Raw genomic sequence first — 20,988 nt, forward strand, 5'->3', positions numbered from 1 at the left:
TGCATCGCCTTGCGTTGCATCTAGGTAAAGTTTTCGATATAGTCCCGAGGTTGTCCAGACCGTAACCCTGTCTAACAGTAACCTCAGGATTAAATAATTGAATTTAACAAATCAGAACTTAGTTTTTTCCCTATGTTTTACTAATTGAATATGTTTTTTGACTGAAAATAATTAAAGTAAGCCTTTTTATACATTTTATAACAATTTAACTTAGTATTAAAATTTTTCAATTCATTTATGATACTAATAATTTCTGATAAAAATGAAGGGTAAATATGGATGAAATTATTAAAAAGAAAAAATTGCTCAATAAAAGAAGAATAGGTTCAATAAGTTTATATGTTTATTAAATAAATGATACTTCTGTCGTTTTTATGATTTTTAATGAACTGTACATAAACCTAGAAAAATTAGTTCAAAAATTTTAATTTTTTGTGTATACTTATAAGGGCATCAAAATTTTCGATGTTCATGATTATTTTCTGATATTTTATNAAATGGACATTGTGTTTCCACACTTCCACAGATACAACCTCACTTTTATCCACATTGTGGGTCATGTCATTAATAATTTTGAATCTTGACAGCAAACTGTCCCTTACCCCAGTTAAAATGCCACTTGCAACCTGGCTAGATTTGGGAAGCAAGTGTAGGGAATACCCTTTAAATGTGAAAAACGGAAGCTTTTCTTGGGTAATATTTGCTTCCATTATAGTGAAAACATCAATATCTAAATCTTGTAAGCATCTCATTATCTCAGATTGCTTATATATATATATATTGCATATATATACATATATATATGTATAAATATTATTGTAATCGTACATTATGACTAAAAAACAACACGACTATTCATAATTACGATTATTTGTAGTCACAGGTTATAATTTCTTATAATCTTGATTCTCTTTTGGCTGTGTTTATAAGTAATCAAAACATATTTTGAGGAAAAATTAACATTATTTGTTTCGTAATTGCTTGTAATCATGATTACAAATTTGATAAATAACTAATTTATAACTGCAATTAATAACATCTGTAATCTATTGCAGGAATTAGCGAAATGAAATGACATTTATTGAAAATAACATAATATTTGCTTCGTTACTTAAAAAATTATTCATAAGAAATAGTCAAGACTAATAAATTTTGTCATCAATCATTATTTAAAATTTATATAAATTCGCATAATGATTAATGAATAATGGCTAAATTTTAGGATTAATTAGTCAGGACTAAAATTTCCACGAATAAAGCCCATCACTGTCGACTAGTAACAATTAAAAAACTGAAAAAACTACTTAAGTTTAAAAATGAGCTAATATTGCCCAAATCTTATTAATTATGTCAATTAACTATTTCAACTGCTGCAGCTTTCATCCTTTCTCTTCTGTTGGCCAGCTTAGGCAGCATTAAAACAATTAAGCTACAGGCAAAGTTCATAGCTGCAAGTAAATAATAGAGTCCATCATATGACCCGAGGTGTCCTCTGAAATATCCTGTAAAGAAGTGAAGATTAAAAATTTTAATATGATTGGCAGAAACAAATATTTTTTTAATGCGTACAATAATTCTTCTGATGATTGGATTTTAACATACTACGTAAGTTCCAATTTTAATGAAGTAAAAAATTTGTAGCGTAACTACCACTATAAATATTAAATACCAAATCACTAGTATATGAAACATGTTAACCTGAATCCATCTTAAGGTACCTCTATATTGATGAAAGTTGACATAGTCGATAAAATTAAATTCCCTTCAATGGTGGCCTGCGGAAGTGATATGCCAACAATGATGGATTATTCACATTAAACAGTTGATTTGCTTAAAAATATACTGCTAAAAAAAATCGGATGAAGTGAAGTAAATTAAGTCTCCCGGTCAATAAACAAATAATTAAGAAAAAAAAATAAAATGAATAAAAAAAATAAGCGAAATACTATAAACCAAATAATGAAGAAACAATATGAGCAAATTGATATAAATAAAGTAAAACAGCATGAATCAACTAGTAATATATCACAATAGTTCATTCATCGAATTCTACCACACATAAAATTCTGGAAGGGGAGTAATGTGGCTAAACTATACCACTATAAATATTAAATACCAAATAACTAGTATATAAATAAGACGTGTTAACTTGAATCCATCAAGAGGTCGCTCTTGATAGATGAAGGTTGACCTAGTCGATGAAATTAAAGATTGACCTCAAATATGCTTGTTAATTAAGTTATAAAGTCAGACACAAAAAGTGATTATTTCTGATAAACATGCCTTTTTTTTGTCATTTTAGGATTTTTGACTATTAAAACAGACGGGGAGGGAGCCACAATCTGGAAAATAACCGCCCCAATTTTAGTCAGAAAAGTGGTCGACACCGTTCATATTAATTTCATTTCTCATGTATTTCGTACAATTTCTGTAACGATTTAGGAAAATCAATTGCTTTTTGCACACAACTATAAAACACTTTTTTTCAAAGATTTTATGTATTAAATAATGCTTATTTCTAATTATTTATTTATTAACTGGCTGAATACCTGCTCTTCGAACTGTTTCGAAAAAAGCAAATAACTCTGGGGACCTTTTTGTTTTGTTGTATTTATACGAATACCTGATCTTGCCTAGGTGGGGATTGCAAAAGAAAATTGGTTTTGTTCATAAAGCCACAGATTTTTTTTAAATGACCATTTTAGTCTAATTTCTGTATCTTGTTACTAGCATTAGTATATATTAAAAAACACCAATTGATGTAATAAAAGGGGTACCTATTAATAAACTAATCAAGAATCATCGGCCTTAATAACAGTAATGAGATTTTTATACTACAGTTCTCAAGTACGAATTAGTACCTCTTATCCATTAATTTCGCTTTTTAACGCAATTATTTATATTTCAATTTGTATCTAGTACCAAAATCAATTAACTGTAATTAACAAAAATTATTAGTAATGGCACAAATATTTCTGCAATAATTTTTTGCGAACTAATGTTACGTAATAAACATTTTCAAAGGCCGTAAAAATCACCTACTATTATTTGTACCTTTACAGGTGTTGTGGTAATAAGAATCTATAATACTAAATTCGGTGCCTATTATGTACAAACTCTCCGAAACGGATAAGCACCCTAATATTAACACACTACTCGTTCACGGTGTTATAAAAATAATTATTAGCTTTTTTATTAATCCCCAAGAACATATTGGAGTGGCAACGTTTTGTTGAAATACGTGTATTAAAAATAAATGTCGTGGAAATGTTTTAAAGTAAAGAAAGTAGCAACCTCAAAAAGTAAAACCTATGATCTACTCTGCGTATGTTGGCTGGGATAGCCTGGTTTGAAGGGAGCTGGAACCACGTTTTTGAAAACGGGAGTTCGAATCCAGCCGGCCGGAGATTCCCCGTGTAGTAAATGGTGACTGGTGCACTTTAAATCTGTCCTGTCAAAAAATCCTCCATATTCCCATAACAAATCAATACCTCTGGGGGTACTAAATTGGAGATTGATCATTCTCTGGTTGAGGTCAAAATTACGATCTGTGGACAAATGAATGGATGCATGAATGAGTCCTCCCTATAAACGTATGTGACGTATGGGTGTGGTAGAAGTTGAATTCGGGGACATACATGGCATCACATGGAAAACAAGAACAATCGCACCCGCTCTGCCTTAATTGTGGACGACAACAACTCTGCGTATGTTTATGAAAATATTTTGTGTCACATTAACTGTTTTGTTTGTCTCAACGAATGTGTAATTTTTTCGTCGAGCCATTGCTCCAAACATGCCATAAGCCTCAGAACGTAGAGGCAGTTCAATAGCTCCATAAAGCTGAAGAATAATAAATAAAAGAAAAAATATGAAATTGGTAAGTGGTGCTATAATTATTATTGAAAAGTTTAAGATCAACTTTTGCAATATGGAAATCTGAAATAACAATTTACCTAAAAGGAAATGCTTTGTGCGGTATCGTAACTGATAATAAAAATGGTGCAGAAACATCGAATGCCAAAACTATGTGGAACAAAAATAATGTCAAAGCACTATAAATTATAGTAAGTGCAATTGATAAAAGAGTTAATGATACATACTTAAACATATAATGCTGTTTTTAATATGTTTTCAAAATTATGTGGTGTTTTTGAATCAAACTCGGAATAACAAAAGTGTCTTTATTCGCAAAAATTTTTCACGTATTGATCGAACAAAGACTTGGTTATTGCCACTAATATAAGCAAATTCGAACACATCGCTTCGCTTTAAAAGCGTTGGATAATCAAATCGACGAGGAAATTGTTGTACCTAAATTTTTATTTATTCTTCCAGAATAATATAATCATTTTTGAAGAGCATGGAAATCTACTGAGAGAAAGGAAAAAATCTTTAACGATTTTAGTAGCAAGGTAATTTAGAGAAGAATAAAATATAAAAGTTGCGGAAAATAACGAATCGTTTGCTTCTAAAACAAGTTAGAAGATGCTTTAAATGTAAAAGTACTGATAATTTATTTAAATTATGCAAATTTAAGTTTCAAACTCATTTAAGGAAAGAAAATGTTTCAAGTGCAATAGCTCGTCACATTTAGCAAAAAACCGCAAAAGTTCATCATATAACTGTAATACAAGCACAATCACTTTGATAAAGATTGTTATTTTTGTAAAACCAACAAGAGCAAAATGAAGCTGCAACGTTTTTAACTTTAAATAAATGCTCTGATTTTTCGGATGTTTGGGTAGTTGATTTGGAATCTTCTTTTCATAAGATAAACATTTAAAGTGCTTTAAAAAACCCCTCCCACTATTTCAGCAGAAATTACTTTGGAGGAAAAATCATCTGAAGTTAAGAAAGCTGAATGCAAAGGAACTATTGAATCTGAAAGATGCATATTGAAAAATATGTTGTACCTTCCGGATTTGAGTAAAAATTTGTTCTCATAAAAGAAAATGATGGTGTAGTAAAATTTGTTAAATATAAAGCGATAAGATCTAAGGAAGTAAATGTTATTGGAAGGTAAAAAGAATAAGTCCGGCTGCATGAAGTTAAACTAAATTAACCAGTCACCAGTGAGGAAAATAATGCAAACTGATGGCATAAAAATCTTGCGCAATTAAGCACTGATAGTATGAAGAAATAAGTTAGTAATTCAAACGGGATAAATTTGATGAAATTAAAATATATTTCTCATCGTTGTGAAGTATGTTTAAATGCAAAACAAGCTTACCGTCTATTTTCAAGTGAGCGTTCTAAAGCAACTAGGCCATTAGAGTTAACACTCGGATGTTTGTGGAACAATAGAAAATAACGCATGGAAAATAAAGAAATATTTCATAACATTTTTTAGACGAATTCACACATTTTGTGATGGTTTATCCAATTAAAAATAAATTCGAGGTAGCAGGAAATTCAAGGAATTGTATGTTTAGGAAGTGATTGCGAAATGGTTGTTCAGTGTTTCAAAATTGATCGGTGATAATGGAGATAAATATATTTTATACGAATTTAAACGCTGGACAAATCAAGGAAAATTGTTCTTGATTACATCATTCCATATTCCCTTCAATTAAATGCTGAGGCTGTACGCGTTAATCGTAGTATTCCAGATAACACAAGAGGCTTATTACTTGACTTCAAACTCAAAGATGAAATGCAGGGTGAAGGTCTATTGATTGTAGTATATTTGTTAAACACAAGTCCATCAAATGCATTAATAATAGCTCAAGCTGAAATTTAGTTTCAGAAAAAACCTAATTTATCAAGACTGAAAATATTTGGTAGTTAAGTCTTTGCAAAGAATCTTAGTAAGTTAAAGAAACTAGAAAGCCGAAGTAACAAACTTATATTTGTTGGTTATGCACCAAATGGTTATAAACTATGGGATAAAGAAAGCAAAAAAATAAGAAATTCAAGAGATGCATTATTAAGCAAATATAAACATATAAGCAATTCAAAAATGAAAGAAATTATTCAATCTGATGATAATACAGAAGTTGCAAAAATATTTGCTGACGAAATTGAGGAAGAATGTGTTGAAACTCTAGAAGCTTTGAGGGAAAAATTTAATTCTGAAGAATTAGGAGGAAAAAGAGAAAGAAGACAACCAGCATATTTAAAATATTATGTTTTTTTTTAACATATCAAGAAGCTATAAATGAACCTGGCAGCGAAGATTAGAAAAAAGCTATTGCAGACGAAAAAGATTCTTTGAAGAAAAATAGAACTTGGGCAGATGTTGAAAAGAAAGAAGAAAAAATAAAAAAAATTTAAGAATTAAGTGGGTTTTAAAGAATTGAGGAAAATAGAAAATTCAAAGCTCGTTTAGTAGGAAGAGGTTGTGAACAAAATATGGTGAAAATTTTCTAGAAAAATTTAGTTCTGTTGCAAGCTGTAAAACTTTTAGGAATTATGTTTCGTCTAACGATAAAGAAAGGGTATAATATGATGAAATTCGGCATAAAAACTGCTTTTCTCTGTAAAAAATTGGATGAATAAATCTACAAGAAGATAACAGAAGATTATGAAGATTAAAGTAAAGTATGCAAACCACAAAAATCATGGTATGGTTTAAAGCAGGCTCTTCTCAATTGGAATAAATGGTAAAAATAATTTCTAAATAATAAAGGTTTAAATGAGATAAAATCGAAAGAGAAATTAGGATAAAACCATATTACTTGCTATAAACGTTGATGGTATCCTTTCAACAAGTTCTAACAAAGCAAAATTTGTTGGTTTGATTGAAAACTTATGAAAAGAATTTAAAATAACATCGTGAGAAGAACCAAATTTATTTTTAGGAATAAATTTTAAAAGTAGTGGAACTGAGATAAAAATTCATCAAGAACCTACTGCAAATCAAATAATAGAAAAATTCACAATGCAAAACGCAAAGGCAATCAATACTCCTATGATAATACAAAGTAATAAATCGTAAGATCTTGAAAGAATGAGTTTGCCATAGAGAAAAATAGAGCTCTTTTATATCTTTCATCTAGAACAAAACGAGATATAACTTTTGTGGTAGATAACAGTAGCAGACATGTTAAGAATACCTTAAAAGAAAATATCTCAAATGCTAATAGGATTTTAAAATTTTAAGATGTCTGAAAGGATGTGTAAAAGATGGAATTGTTTATTTAAAAGATAGTTGCGAGGAAGAACTAGTTGCCTGTTGTGTTCCGACTATGTGGAAGATCCTGAAATTTGTTTAAGTATCATATAATATTTAATATTTTTCTTTAGTGGTCCAAGAAGTTGATGCAAAAAAAAACAATCTATAGTTGCAATATCAAGTGCAGAAGCAGAATAATTTTGCCTCTGCAGAATGTTCTAGAACTAGTCTATTTTAAGAATTTAATAGAATAAATGACTGGAAAAAAAGATTTCTGCTACTCTAAATATAGATAACCAAAGTGCAATAAGTTTGGTAAAAAAAGTTGTTGTGATTAAGCATATTGTTGTGAGATTTCATTTCATAAAAGAAAAGGACAACGAAGGTTTGGTAAATATAAAATATTTTCTAACAGATAAGAAAATAGCTGACAACTTTACTAAAGTGCTTGGACCAAATAAGTTTAATAAATTTAAAAATGAGTTGGTGAAGTAAATTTTTTTTTAAAGCGAGATTAGTTCTTTATAAAAAATTGGACTAAGAACTAGTGGTGAGCCACTGACAAGAGTGGTCACATTTTGTTGACAAGCGTGTCTTGAAAACAAATGTTGATGAAATGTTCTAAGAAAGTATTTTGGTTTTTAGATGTTATATAGACATTATTTAGGTTTATAAAAGCATTTCAAAAGCGTGAATATCAATATGAGCAACTACCACTACGAACAGTAAACATTCACTATTATATAAGACATGCTAACTCGATTCAATCTTGAGGTACCTTTTGATAGATAAAGGTTAACATCGTCAGCATAAATCACAAGATTTTGAACCACATTGGTGACCCGAACGTGTTATAAAATCGCCTACGTCGTATGTTACGCCCATTTCGACTAGGACACGTCTACTTTGATGGATGGTACACATAGTGAAGTTGACTTGCTGTTTGTGTCGTGCGTCATCCTCCTCCTCGCGCTGTTGCTTCTCAGTCTCATCTACTCACGACGGGATCCTGCCCACACTCCTGTTTGTAGCAACACAGGAGCGACCACACACACAATGTGAACTTAATACAGCTCTCACTTCTTGCGTTCAAAATCCGGGGAACTTAATACAACTCTCCCGGTCTTTTACAAATAAGGCAACTAGTGGAATCCTCGAATTCTATCCATGATAAAATTCTGGTGGGGAATAGAGTGGCGTAACTACCACTACTAATATTAAACAACAATTTACAATCTTTGGGTACCTTTTAATAGATGAAAGTTGATATTGTCGGCATACTAGCCTCAACAGTCTCACATGGCTTTTAAAATAAGGATTCTTTGACATTATCATGAAACTTCGTGAAATATTTAACGTTCATTTTACTTGTAATAAGCCTAACATAGAAAACCTATGATAAATAATTCATAAATACCTGAGATGAAACTAAATTTTGATTTACTTGAGCGGCAAGCTAGCGATTCGCTTATATTATAAAATCTTTATCTAATCCTATGAAAAATCCTTTTCTTTGGGACGTTGGGCGTAAACCGGTTATCGGGGAGAGTTTTAAAGTCGACAATTCCGACGCGTCTTGGAACGTATGCGCATCAAATTTGTTGGGATCGGTTAAGAATTGTGGATTTGTATACGGTACATACATGCACATAAACATTTTGATACATTTATATAAATCGCAGACTAAAATTTTGAATTCTATGCTATACAAATTTAAACATCATTTTCGTATATGTAATTTTAAGTGACAAAATGCACATCTTGAACGAAATCCTTAAAAAGTTCCTGAGAAATTAAATGTACGATATTTTTTAAAGTTTATTACCCCGAAACAATTTCGTCAATTTTACATAAATCTTCTATTTTCGTATTGAAAATTACATAGTTTAAAAATGATATAGAAATTTGCATAGCTTACAATCATAAAAATTTTCAACTATAATTTAATATGATAGTAGGAATAATAAAATATTATTGAAATTTTTTTTTTTTTGCATGATTGTATGTTGGAATAAGCAAGATTAATAACTGTGAGCAGAAAGTTTTAGATTCACTTAAATAATTCTATAGATATAGGAAATATAGAAGCAATAAAATAAGCATTAAAGGGTCCAAATTTCTATCAGTTCTCTTGTTTAAACCATTATATTTAGTATAAGAATCAAGAAATCAATAGATTAATAACTAAGGTCAAGAATATAAATCTGACAAAAAAAAGCATGTTTTTACTTAGAAAGCACGATCATTATGTGTCCGATTTTGTGTGTGTGTGTGTGACTAATCCCCTCACTGTCTAGCGGCAGCTAGACATTATCCATGAATCCATACACTCTCAAAAAGTCCAGGGCAAGCAAAGGGTCCGTCGCGAAAGTCTCCTTAGAAATGTGAAGACAAGCCAGAATGTGCTCCCGGGACGTACTTTCCACTCCGCACTTTGCACAAACCGGGAAAACCCTGTTTACATTGCAAAAGAAGTCACTCCTCAGGTGGCCGCTGGCAAATCTCGACAGCGCCGTCTGGTCGGCTCTATAGCAGGAAAGGCCAATGGAGCCCTCAAGTCATCTCCGCCAATACCAATCATGGGATGGAGGGACCCTCCAAGACTCTAAGTCAATTTTTTTCCTGATGGAGTAAAGGTCCGATTTTGCAACTTAGTATATCGATACTTTTAAGGAATATTGGATTTTCATTCGATTAAAATTAATTTCATTTTTATCGGTAATTTTGAATGTTTCTCTTATTTGTATAGGTAAGAATATTTTTTTATGTACATACTAATTTCCATTCGTCCACAAAAATTTAGAAGTACATGTAGATATATATTAAACTTTAGTAAGTTATTTTTATTTTGTAACATCTGTGTAGGGTGCAATAAAATACGCTCTATTCAATAATTTTACTTAATAAATTAAATATATATTGTCATTGGTATACAAATAAACAACACTGACAGACGTTTATGAAAACAATTGCATTGAAGCTTCAGTAAATATGCTTAAAACGAAGGGATTTTCGTCAAAATTCTAGGTTGCGTTTAATTTGCATTTCTTATTAAATACTTACATGCCCTACTGGGTATTGTAAGGGTAAGCTATAAGCCCGGTCGGAATTCTTTTATAAAATGGGCATAAGCCGTGGTGGTTCAGGGAATAGAGTACTCGCCTTCCAGTAAGGTGAACCGGGTTCGAATCTTCGATACGAATTTCGCACCCCGATCATTCCGACCATAGTGCTAACGTAATAATATCCTTAGTGGTAAACTGACTGATCATGAGATAGAGTCCCCTTGTTTTCAGACTAACTATGGGAGGTTTTCGTGGTTTTATCTCTATGAAACGCAAATGCGGGGTGATCTTCATCAAAAAGTCCTGCACGAAGGCAAGTTTCTCCCAATCCTTTCTCCAGGAGTTCCCTTGTCTTCTGGATAGGGTTCAAAATTACAAGGCTACGGGGTTGAGGATTGGTAGTGATATACCCAAAATTGGGTCTGCTGTTCATGGTAACGTTTATAAAATAAAATACCCTGGGCATGCCGGACAATATGATATAAAATATCACGAAAACATAATAAGATGTGTCCTTGTATTCTGCTGTTACCAAGGGTAAATTCTATGAGCCTTTAAAGTGCCCATCTGGAAACAATTTTAAATAACACTTTAATACAAGAATATCACATTTAAAAATGCATGGCTTATCAACATTGTTACAAGTTCTTCTTATACATGTCATTGGCTAAATGAAAAAATCCCCCACTTTGCAAAGTTCTTACAAGTCTCCCTGCAATAAGCCTAACCAATGACGTCTGAAGTTTGCAATTAGCCGACGACTTCTACATAAATATGTGGAAATTAAAATCTTACACAATTGAACATGAATTTTGTTATTCTTACCAATTAGAGGAGAAACGGTAAAACCAAGAGGGGCATACGCTAGACCAATTGAAGCAATAGAGACTGCCTGTTTATCCTTTTCAATAAATTCATAACTCATGGCTGGATAAATTCCCATGAACGCTCCTATTGCGAAAGTCATGACCAGAAGTCCTAAAGTCATTATTGCAAAATCTCTTGCTAGGGCGATGCAAATGCTTGAAAGACCCAACAAAATGTACAAGAGTGCACAATAATTAGGGACAGTAAGGAAACCTTTATCTGTCACCCAAGCTAAACCTAAACGGCCTGCAATATCCGTTATAGGGTTTAGTGCCAAAATATATATTTCATAACTCCTATCAATTCCTTTATCTCTGGAATAGTCAATCATGGTAGTCAACCATATATTAAAAGTATAGGCTAATAAACCCTGAACGAGTATTAGAGCTATAAATGTTAAATCTTTAAACACATTAAAAGTATAGAAAAAACCCTTTTTCTCTTCTTTATTTCTTTTATCCATTGAATCATCTTGTTGGCAAGCGATTTTTAGTTCTTGGGAATTAGTATGTTTAGAATTTGTGATATTTGTTGTTACGTTTTTTGGTTGCTTATCTACATTACTTGCTGATGGATTAGAAAACTCTTCAAAGACCTTCTGGTGGTAAATATTTTGAGGCATATTTTTAGTTTCTTTAGACGATATATTAATGCAATGACAGCCTTCTTTATTATGCAAGGAACATTTTGGAATTTTTTTTCTATTGAAAGTTGTAGTTACAGTAATAAGGTCAATTTTTTTCTCACATAGATTCAATTGCCTTTTATCTTCATTTTGTTTGCTTGCGTTTAAATTTGTGATGGTTTCTTCATTATTGAATGATGTATCCAAGTCTTCAAAACCACTCACAGTTTTGTCTTGGCTATTATGTGATTCACTTTTTTCAATGTCCATGGTTGTTTTACGAAATTTTGTTAACTTATTTCTCGGTTTAAGTATCATGATAAAAGGAATTGCGTTTAATATCACACCAGATGAAAGTAAAAATGAGCCAGGCACACCATAATCTTCTATAAAATAAATTACAAGACCGGGAAATACTATTGCGGTGAGGCATGGTCCAATACCAATTAATCCATTTGATAGAGTTGTAGCAGTTGCGTCAAAATGTTCTCTAATGATATTGGGTAATAATGCTGTTGCAGTAAATCCAAAACCTAAAACATAATTAAAGGAAATATTACATGAGATTTGATAGATATAAAAAACAATATTTCTTTAGTAATAAGATAGGAAACGGAATATCTTTTAATAAGATATAAAGAAGATTTATATAAAATTAATTTGATAGTTCTTTTTAAATTAAGAGTCTTCGCATCTTGCTCGCTATGCTTATAAAGGGCAATAATCTTTAAGGAAGTGAATGTATCTTTGCTTACATTTCTGATCAAAATAGAATAAAAAATCAATGGTAAACTGTTTTTCCATTAAAAATTGCTCATGATTGTCAGTATACAGGTTTCTCGAACTCATGTGAGAAATAATTTTGAATGGAATCTTAGATTTTAAATTGAAAATATTGACTTTTTAATTGATTCATGAAATATAAAGTTTACTGTTGCGTATAAAATTGGTTAAACTGTATTATCTCTTAATCTGTATTGCTGATGTTGTTCAGCAAACGAGAGCTTACATAATCAGGGATTTACTTAATACAGCTCAAAAACGATAACTCGTTGTTCTGTCTGTCCTATTTTGATAATTTTGAACTGTCGGCTCTTTCGTTGCCGTTTTACTTTATTGGCAACATCGTATTGGCAAAAAATTCACATCTTGGGTGAACTTTGAGGCACCCTTCGATTTTATCATGATTTTAGAACATAAAACAAACTAAGATAAAGGTGGGTTTTCTGTATATATTCACAGTGTGTAGGAGAGTCTGTTTTTCGTTATGAATATCATATTATGTCCGCAATGAATATTTTGAATGTAAATGTGTCGGTAGACTTCGGTTAAATTTCCTTCCTGGTTTTATGATCTCAAGTAAAATAGTGACATTTATTTAACTATAATTGGAATTATTAGAATTATTTAAAAAAAAACAACATTCTTCATTCACCATATTCATATCATCATCATATAAGAATATACTTCATTCACCATTATTAAAGAAAAAGGTAATCATTTTGACCAACTATTCTAAAAATGATTCACTTAATAGCTTGTGTGGGTCTTTTATTTTGCAAAAGCAAGTCTGTCCATAGACCTACTTTTAATCAGCTATCAACGTCCAGAGCGAGCAGGTGTATCAGTTAGAAATCTTCATATTACGAATTACATTTTATTACAAGCTGTATTTCTATAAAATGTTTTCATATGCATGGACGTTTTTGCCTATTCTGATATAGCTATGGTCTGTTAGAGGGGATTTGGGTTGCTAATCAGCCACGGACTTCACCCTGGAGTTGTTGGGGTTGGGAGTTCTGTGAAAGGCCATCTTTGCCATGAAGCTATCTGTTTTCTGGCCGCGATTATCTTTAACAGATAGCGGCCCCATACGAGACGTTGGTGTAGGGTCATGTGCTGGTGTTGTTGGTCCTTTTTGCTGCGACACTTTATTAAACGGGGTGTGAGTGATGATTAATTTTATTAAGCGATTTCAAGCTCTCATGTGGTGACATCAGCCAGACCTAGTGTCCCTTTTTTCTCCACAATACTCTGTTAAATTGGGTATTAATAAATATTAATCTTACCAGGCTGTTCCAAGCTCGAATGAGAAGTCATTCACGCTTAATTTTTTCCTTATTCCCTCGAATAAAATACATTATCTAATTGTCTTCGTATATCTGAGTATTTATAATTACTTATTTATATACCTTAAATTTGACAAAGTGTGACTTGTAATTAGTAATACCATAAAAACAGTTTTTATTATAACTAATAATAGTTGCAATATCATAAGGTAGTTAAATTTTTAGACGATACTCTTTAATAGTAAGAACTCTTTATGTTATAAGTACTCTTTATGTAATATTCCTTATAAGTATTCTTTATGAAATAAGATACACCAAGTAACTGAAGGTATTTAGTAATGATTGATTAATAAATTTTCATCATTGCTTTGTTATTCTAAAATTTTTAGAACATTAAGATGGCTTATTTAAATTTGATTCAGAATGAATTAGTTTTGAGACCATCATTAAGAATTATCCAAGTTTTAATAATTAAAGCTACTTCAAGAATTCAAAGGTATTTAGTAATCATTGAATCTAATAATGAGATTTTTTAATATTATTCTTGCGTCATGGAATACTATACTTGTTAAGATTTGAAACTGCAGTAACCACTTTGAATTCATTATTTTGAATTTCACAAACTCTGAAATTTATTTGGTAGAAAAGTACCTCAGACATCTAAATTTATCTAGCAGTGATTAATTTCTGGATTTTTACTATTGTTTTTGATATTCTTAAATATTGATTTTTTTCAAAAATAAAGGAAAACTCATCAATTTATATTCAACATTTTCAATAACACTAATATTTTCCAATTAATTAGTAAAATCACCTAAAAATATCAATGAATAACTGATTAGGGGACATTTATCATGGATTTGATATTTTGATATGTTGTGCCATCTCATAATTAAAAACTATAGAACAGAAGTTTTACATTTGGATCCATCATTTTAAATTTTGCAATTTTTGAAATTTAATCAGTAATCTCTGTAATATCGGTTGATGAAAAATTTTAAGAATTACAATGTTATTTTGGAACATCGTTTTGTTCCAGAATTAAAACTGGAACAATGTGAAAATCTCTAATTAAATATAATTACTTTAGTGTAATTACCATAAATCAATCCTAGAGTTACAGATAAAGTTATTATGTTATGGGCAAAATAACTAGCTCCGACTCCTAACACGGATAGATAGCAACCCAGGTAAACCATTCGTTGTAATCCAAATCTTTCACCCAGAACTCCAAAGATGAAGCCTAAAGATAAGGAAAAAAGTATATAATTTCTTTTTTTGAAAAAATAAATTAATCATGTTTTTATTTCAGCAAAAAAATTAGGTTTAGACTCGTTACCTGAAAAGCATCTGACAAATCCCATAACTACAAAGGGTATAGAAGCTGTTTTTCTATCTACGTTGTATATTTCAATTAGTTCAGCATAAAACAGTGATGACAGTCTATACACAAGTACTAGCAAGCAGTAAACAATGCAGCATACCACAGCAATTAGCCAACTCTTCCAAGTGTTGAAAGCCTTATTTTTCATGACGAAGCCAGTTCTTGAAATATAAAAAAGAAGAACAGACTGCGAAATAAAAAAAGGAGAACTCCATGATAAATTATCATCAAATGATTCAGGTTAGCTCGTACTAGGATTCAACCTTTACGGTCCGAGGATCTAAGCCAGTGATTCTCAACCACTGTGCCGCCAAATTTTTAAAATGTACCGCCAAATATTAGAAATGATACAATAAAAATTATAATGCTTTTTTTTATTATGAGTAAAGTTTAAATTAAAAAAAAATGTATGTATATATATATACTTTTTATAATTTTCCTACGCTTTAACCGCGTGAACACCTTTGTCGGCGATTGTATTGTCTCTGACAATCTTAAAATGAGATGGAAGTGTTTAAATTGTATATGACACACAATTTTAAAAAATGTTGTAAGAGCTAATCATTAAAGTAAGCTATGCAATTAATAAACAAATTAACAAAGGATAACTAAAGAAACAAATATATAAAAAACAAATTAACAAAGGATAACTAACAAAAATTAAGCTAACAATTAATAATTAGCAAAAAAACTAGTTAACAAGAAATCACAAAAAAATAACAGTTAATAATTATAGAAAACAAGCTAACAATTAATAACTAGCAAAAAAATAAATAACTGTTACTAACTAATAAAAAATTGGTCGAAAGAAATAATTAATCCCTTAATAAATGTGCTTTTGTAGTACATATTATTTTATTTCACATTCAAAATTATTATCACAAACTATTTAACACAGTGTAAAATAGGTAATTAAACAACTTTTAATCTAATTTTTTTCATTGTGTGCCGTCAAATTTCGAAATCATTGAAAGTGTGCGGCAACAAAAAAAAGGTTGAGAATCACTGGTCTAAGCATAAATATGCAAATTAATTTGTGCAAACAATATTTTATGTTATGAAATTGGACACAAAAATGTAGTTAGTTTGAATAAACGAACCCTTTCTTCGATAGAGTTAGATCTTTAACCCTCAAACTATAGATAATGGCTTCCAATTGGAAAACATGGTAATAGTTTAAGCTGGAAAGAGACAAAAGAAAACTTTAATGCAATTTTTTCAAGTTTTTGTGTGTGTGTGTGTTTCTCCATATTTTAAGGTATAATTATTTTTTAAAATTTTTATTTCTTGAAACGAGTCGACCTATTTCCTGAAAATTTTGGATTTATTCAGAGAAAATTACGTTGATTAAATATGTATAAAAATAAGTATACCTTAAAATTCAATATTTTCCCCCCATTAAAATAATTAATAAAAAACAATCAATGTTTCTATTTTATTTTTTTGGCATGGAATTATCTTTGAGTGAATAAGCTTTATAATTGCACCCAGAAATGTTTAGATTCGCTTAAATGCTTATAAGATGTCTGGCGGAGGGAAGGCCATATTAACGGATCCAAATTGAAAATTGCTCTTCTGCTGAAACTAATGAGACCATATTTTCCAGATTTCGGCTACTTCTCTTCTATTTTGAGAGTAAAGAATCCATTTATTCTATGATTTGGTTGATATTTATTCAGAAAAAGAAATTATTTTGTTTCTGATTTTGAAACGTAAAAAATTTTTATAAATTTTTATAAAAATTCTTTAATATTTTAGCATATTTAAGGTCATTTTCTCGAACCGTTATGATTGAATTTTACCGCTTGAGAATTAAATTCTCAAATAAAAAATTATTAAGGTGTTCGTTTTATATATAAAATGAAATTTTAACAAAGATAATTCTGCAACACATGTAATTTTAACACATATAATTCTGTGAACACATATAATTTTAAAAACATGCTATCTTATAACGTTAGGATAGAAGCAAGAAGTATTAAATATACTTATTTAAAAAATCAAAACAACGAAAATATAAGGTCAGTTGGGGTAAAGTGGGTATAAAATCAATTTTTTTTAAAGAAGGCTATAAAATTAAGCCGTTAAATTTATTTTACTGAAAATTAATGCATTTTAATGCATTTTATGTAAAATAATTAAAAAAAATTTTAATGCATTTTATGTAAATTGAATTAATATAGATTAAATTTGAGGCATAACTTATTCATTTTGAGGGACCTTCTTACAGTAATGCATTCAAAGTTTTGATAAATCCACTTTACTCCGGGGTAAAGTGTGTTTAGTTCTAAAATTATTATATATTTCACTAAAAAACAAATATTGTTTTAGAAATAAAAATGCTCTTAAATAAATGAGTCATGATTATATTTAAAAAACAAATGCGTAAACATATTTTTTTCGTATTATTAAATTATTATTTCGTGTTATTAAATTAAATTCCGCGTCTATCAAAATTAGGTTTCGCTTCGAATGCTAAATATTTTGCTGCCCTTTTCACATTATCATCAAAAATAAAGAAAAGTGCAGTAGTTTTTGCCTTTTTTGAAATACAAATGAGAGTGTAAAAATAAATATCTATATTGGAAATTTGAAATTTGTTTTTTACTTTTTATACCAGAAATATATTTATATTGAATGTAGTTACTTTATAGAAATAGTTTTATTTTCCCTGAAGAAACTGGCTCAGAAAGGTAGAAACTTGCTTGAAAACTACATATTTAAATATGCTCATTAAATTGTATCATTGTGCTATTTTCTTAATTCCTTTTTAATTGTATCATATGTTGTTAAATTGTCATTCCTTCTATCATTCCTTTCTTTGTAAAATGAAATTTAAAAGAAATTTTTTTATCGTTAAAATAATTTTCAGTGTTATAAACAAACAAGTAAATTATTTTTTTAACTATTTCATCATACAATATAGAGTATTAGATATTTACAAGAGCTAACACAGAGGCAAAAAATATCCTATCACACAACATTTAGCTAAGCCTTATCATGTACCCACTTTACCCCACTTAAGAAAACAATTCATAATAAATACAATTTTGAAATTAATTCTTAAATTTTCATGTTGAGTTGTTCTTTAGATGTCCCTCTACCAGTTTAAACGGAACTTAGTTGTAAGTTTTTGACAGTTTTTAATGATATTAGAAAAAAGTTCATCAACAGCTTAAACTGACATACTTTATAAGTTATTCATTAACAGATAGTTTTTAAAGATTAAATTTTTTATCACTTTTTAAAATTGAAATAAAAATGCTTGCTATAATACCAGTAAATGTCTCTAAAAATAGTAAATAAATTATTTCAACTTGAAAGACGAAAATGGATGTTTTTTAATTTTACCCACTTTCCTCCATGTACCCACTTTCCCCCAACTTACCCTATCTTTTAATATTTATTTAATAAATATTATTTTGAAATGTGTATTTAATTTAAAAGCAGCTTTTTTAATAAAAAATGCTCTAAAAATGTACTTTTTGAATAAATTCAGTCCCACCTTTTACCAATATTTGGAAATCTATACAAATTTTATCTTTTGCCTCCTGGGGTTCCCGCCAAACCCCCTCACACCTGTTTCTTTATTATCTTGTTTAAACTTGTTTCTCTTTCTTGATTGATTAAACCCCTTTTGTACGTTTATCTCTTTGCTTTTTTTAATGTCATTTGGCATTTAGTCACTGAGGAATGTTCTTGTTTAAAGAACCGAAGCTATAGTATGTCCGTTTTTGTACTTTATTTGCGCTTTATTCACGTGGTTCTTAACTTCCTTAAAAATGTAATGTCCATTAATGCAAATGAGCAAACAAAATGGAGAAATATAAGTTTGTATTAATATAGTTTCATTAAAATTAACAAGCAACTTGAAAATTTTAAAAATCGAAGCAGTAAGATGTTAAAAATAAAGTCCTTATTTTTTTGAGCTAATTAATTTAATATTAAACATAATTATTTGGCATGATTCGAGTTATATAAGAGCTCAAAAACACAACATTTTGAAGATTTTTTTCCGTTGCTTTTAGTTAAAATGCACATCGGTTAATGTGATTTAAAAATAGGAACAAAAATGTTACATTCATCCCGACCCTCCTCTTTCTAAAATTAGCGAAAAGACTCCTTAAACATCTTCATTAATTTGGTATCAATTTAGGTAAAAATTATGGCATATGCTCAGTATAAATGTTTGTGATAAAGTTTCTTCCCAGTTGAAAAGTGCAAAAAGAAATGCACCAGATCATATGAATTAGGCTAAATTACGAAACCAAGTTCTATAAAAAATATGTATATAATACACATATTTTTCATACATTTCTATCTAATAATACATAATCTATAAAACATATTTGATTCAATTTATTTAGACAGGTGTAATTGTTATGGAGTAATTAGCCAATACGTAAAAATTTACATATTTTCTACTCTTTCGAATAAATAAACTGTACAATTAAAACAATAATAAAACTGCGTACTTTTCGGTAAATTAGAATCAGTTTCTGCCGTCGTCGTTTCTGAAAATTTTTTCCCCTGCGTTTTTTCCTGACATAACGTCACAGCTTGAAAATATAAGATTTTCAACATTTTTAAAGAATTTTTAAGGGACATTCTTATATTAAAAATATATCAATGCGAATTTAGTTTATGATATATTTTACGTAGACTGTTAGGAATAGAATTTAGCTCACTTTTATCAATGATTTTTTTTGGAATTATAAACTAGAAAACTGGATAATGTTTATAAAGAAAGTTTTAAAACTTTTCCCGAAGATTCTTCCCTTTCGAATCGGCAGTTTACGTGACCTCAAGTTTTTGGCAAAATGCCTAATTCTTAGATTGGATGAGAATGAAGTTCAGTGGTTTATTCCCAGCTTTTTTTCTGTCTTTTCTTTTTTTTATTTCCGACTAGTACAAAAACATGATTTTGGGCAAAATTTTCGAAAATGAGTTTATTATATATTTAAAATTCTTATACTGTTAGCTAAAATTATTTCGCTTTTGTTTTTACTACCAGTATTTACAAAGTTATAGCAGTTTTTTTTTGCAAGGCTATAACAGTGGATAGATTATTGATTTTAAGTCTTTAAATATGTTTATCTCAAAATCAGATTTATTTTCTCAATTTTTCATCACCTTAAACACGATATCTCTTGTTGTTTTTAAAATAATGGACTATAATTTTTTATGAGTGTTAATGATTATAGCACGCATGTTTTGAGCTACAGACTAAGAGGAAAAAGAAGAATTTAAATTTTTTATGCATGTTTTGTCGCAAATACAAGTAGGGGAATTATGTAAAATTTTCTTTTTAAACTACATTGATCTCTAACTCAGTAATGTGTACACTTGCGTTAAAGGTAATAGTACAAAACATAGTTGATAGTCTTCGAAATAACATCTCAAAGGAGTTTTGCAATTCGGAGGTTTGCTAGTAGAAACCTCCAGGTATCTTATAATTTTTTTAAATTTAAACTGGCATCAAGAGCTGTTGCTGGAAATAGAAAGAATCTGAACTAACAAGTTTTCTGAATAAATGTGTGAAACGTATTTTAGTGTTAATTACTGTGTTTTAAAATTTTAATTCCTTGGATTCAAAATTTACCTAAAAATTTTTTCTTCAGTAAATTATTTCTCTTGTCATCTTATTTGGTTACTTGCAAAAAACATGTGCTCAGATGTAGTACCGTAAACCGGCGCGAGTCTACCCATTTTAGTTTTATTTAATTTTCACTATTTTAAATTGCAAATAAAAGACGGAGGACTTAGTTCAGACTCTAACTAAGATGGCGCTGTAGTAGTTTGATCCGTTTTTATTTATTTGGTGTCTTTTTAACAGAAGTGTGTTCAAAATTAGGCAGTGG

At 29.8% G+C, this 20,988-nt stretch overlaps 1 protein-coding gene across 3 annotated transcripts in view; it reads right to left on the reverse strand.

Moving 5' to 3' along the window:
* Positions 1–864: 864 nt before the first annotated feature.
* The window catches only part of LOC107450709 (monocarboxylate transporter 5-like), a 21,703-nt gene continuing 1,579 nt past the window's right edge, over positions 865–20,988 (reverse strand). The window contains exons 2-6 of one of the 3 annotated variants that reach the window (XM_071186513.1): positions 16,228–16,308; positions 15,083–15,288; positions 14,843–14,986; positions 11,008–12,207; positions 1,059–1,502 (exon numbers count right to left, since the gene is read on the reverse strand). In XM_071186513.1, the coding sequence (XP_071042614.1) occupies positions 1,351–1,502; positions 11,008–12,207; positions 14,843–14,986; positions 15,083–15,275 (1,689 nt within the window). In that variant the 5' untranslated portion in view covers positions 15,276–15,288; positions 16,228–16,308 and the 3' untranslated portion in view covers positions 1,059–1,350. Of the gene's footprint in view, positions 1,503–11,007; positions 12,208–14,842; positions 14,987–15,082; positions 15,315–16,227; positions 16,309–20,988 lie in introns of all 3 variants that reach the window. The other 2 variants (XM_016066564.3, XM_071186512.1) reach the window with 2 other exon arrangements.

The sequence above is a fragment of the Parasteatoda tepidariorum genome, chromosome 10, assembly GCF_043381705.1.
Source record: "Parasteatoda tepidariorum isolate YZ-2023 chromosome 10, CAS_Ptep_4.0, whole genome shotgun sequence".
In the NCBI taxonomy this organism is placed as follows: domain Eukaryota; kingdom Metazoa; phylum Arthropoda; class Arachnida; order Araneae; family Theridiidae; genus Parasteatoda; species Parasteatoda tepidariorum.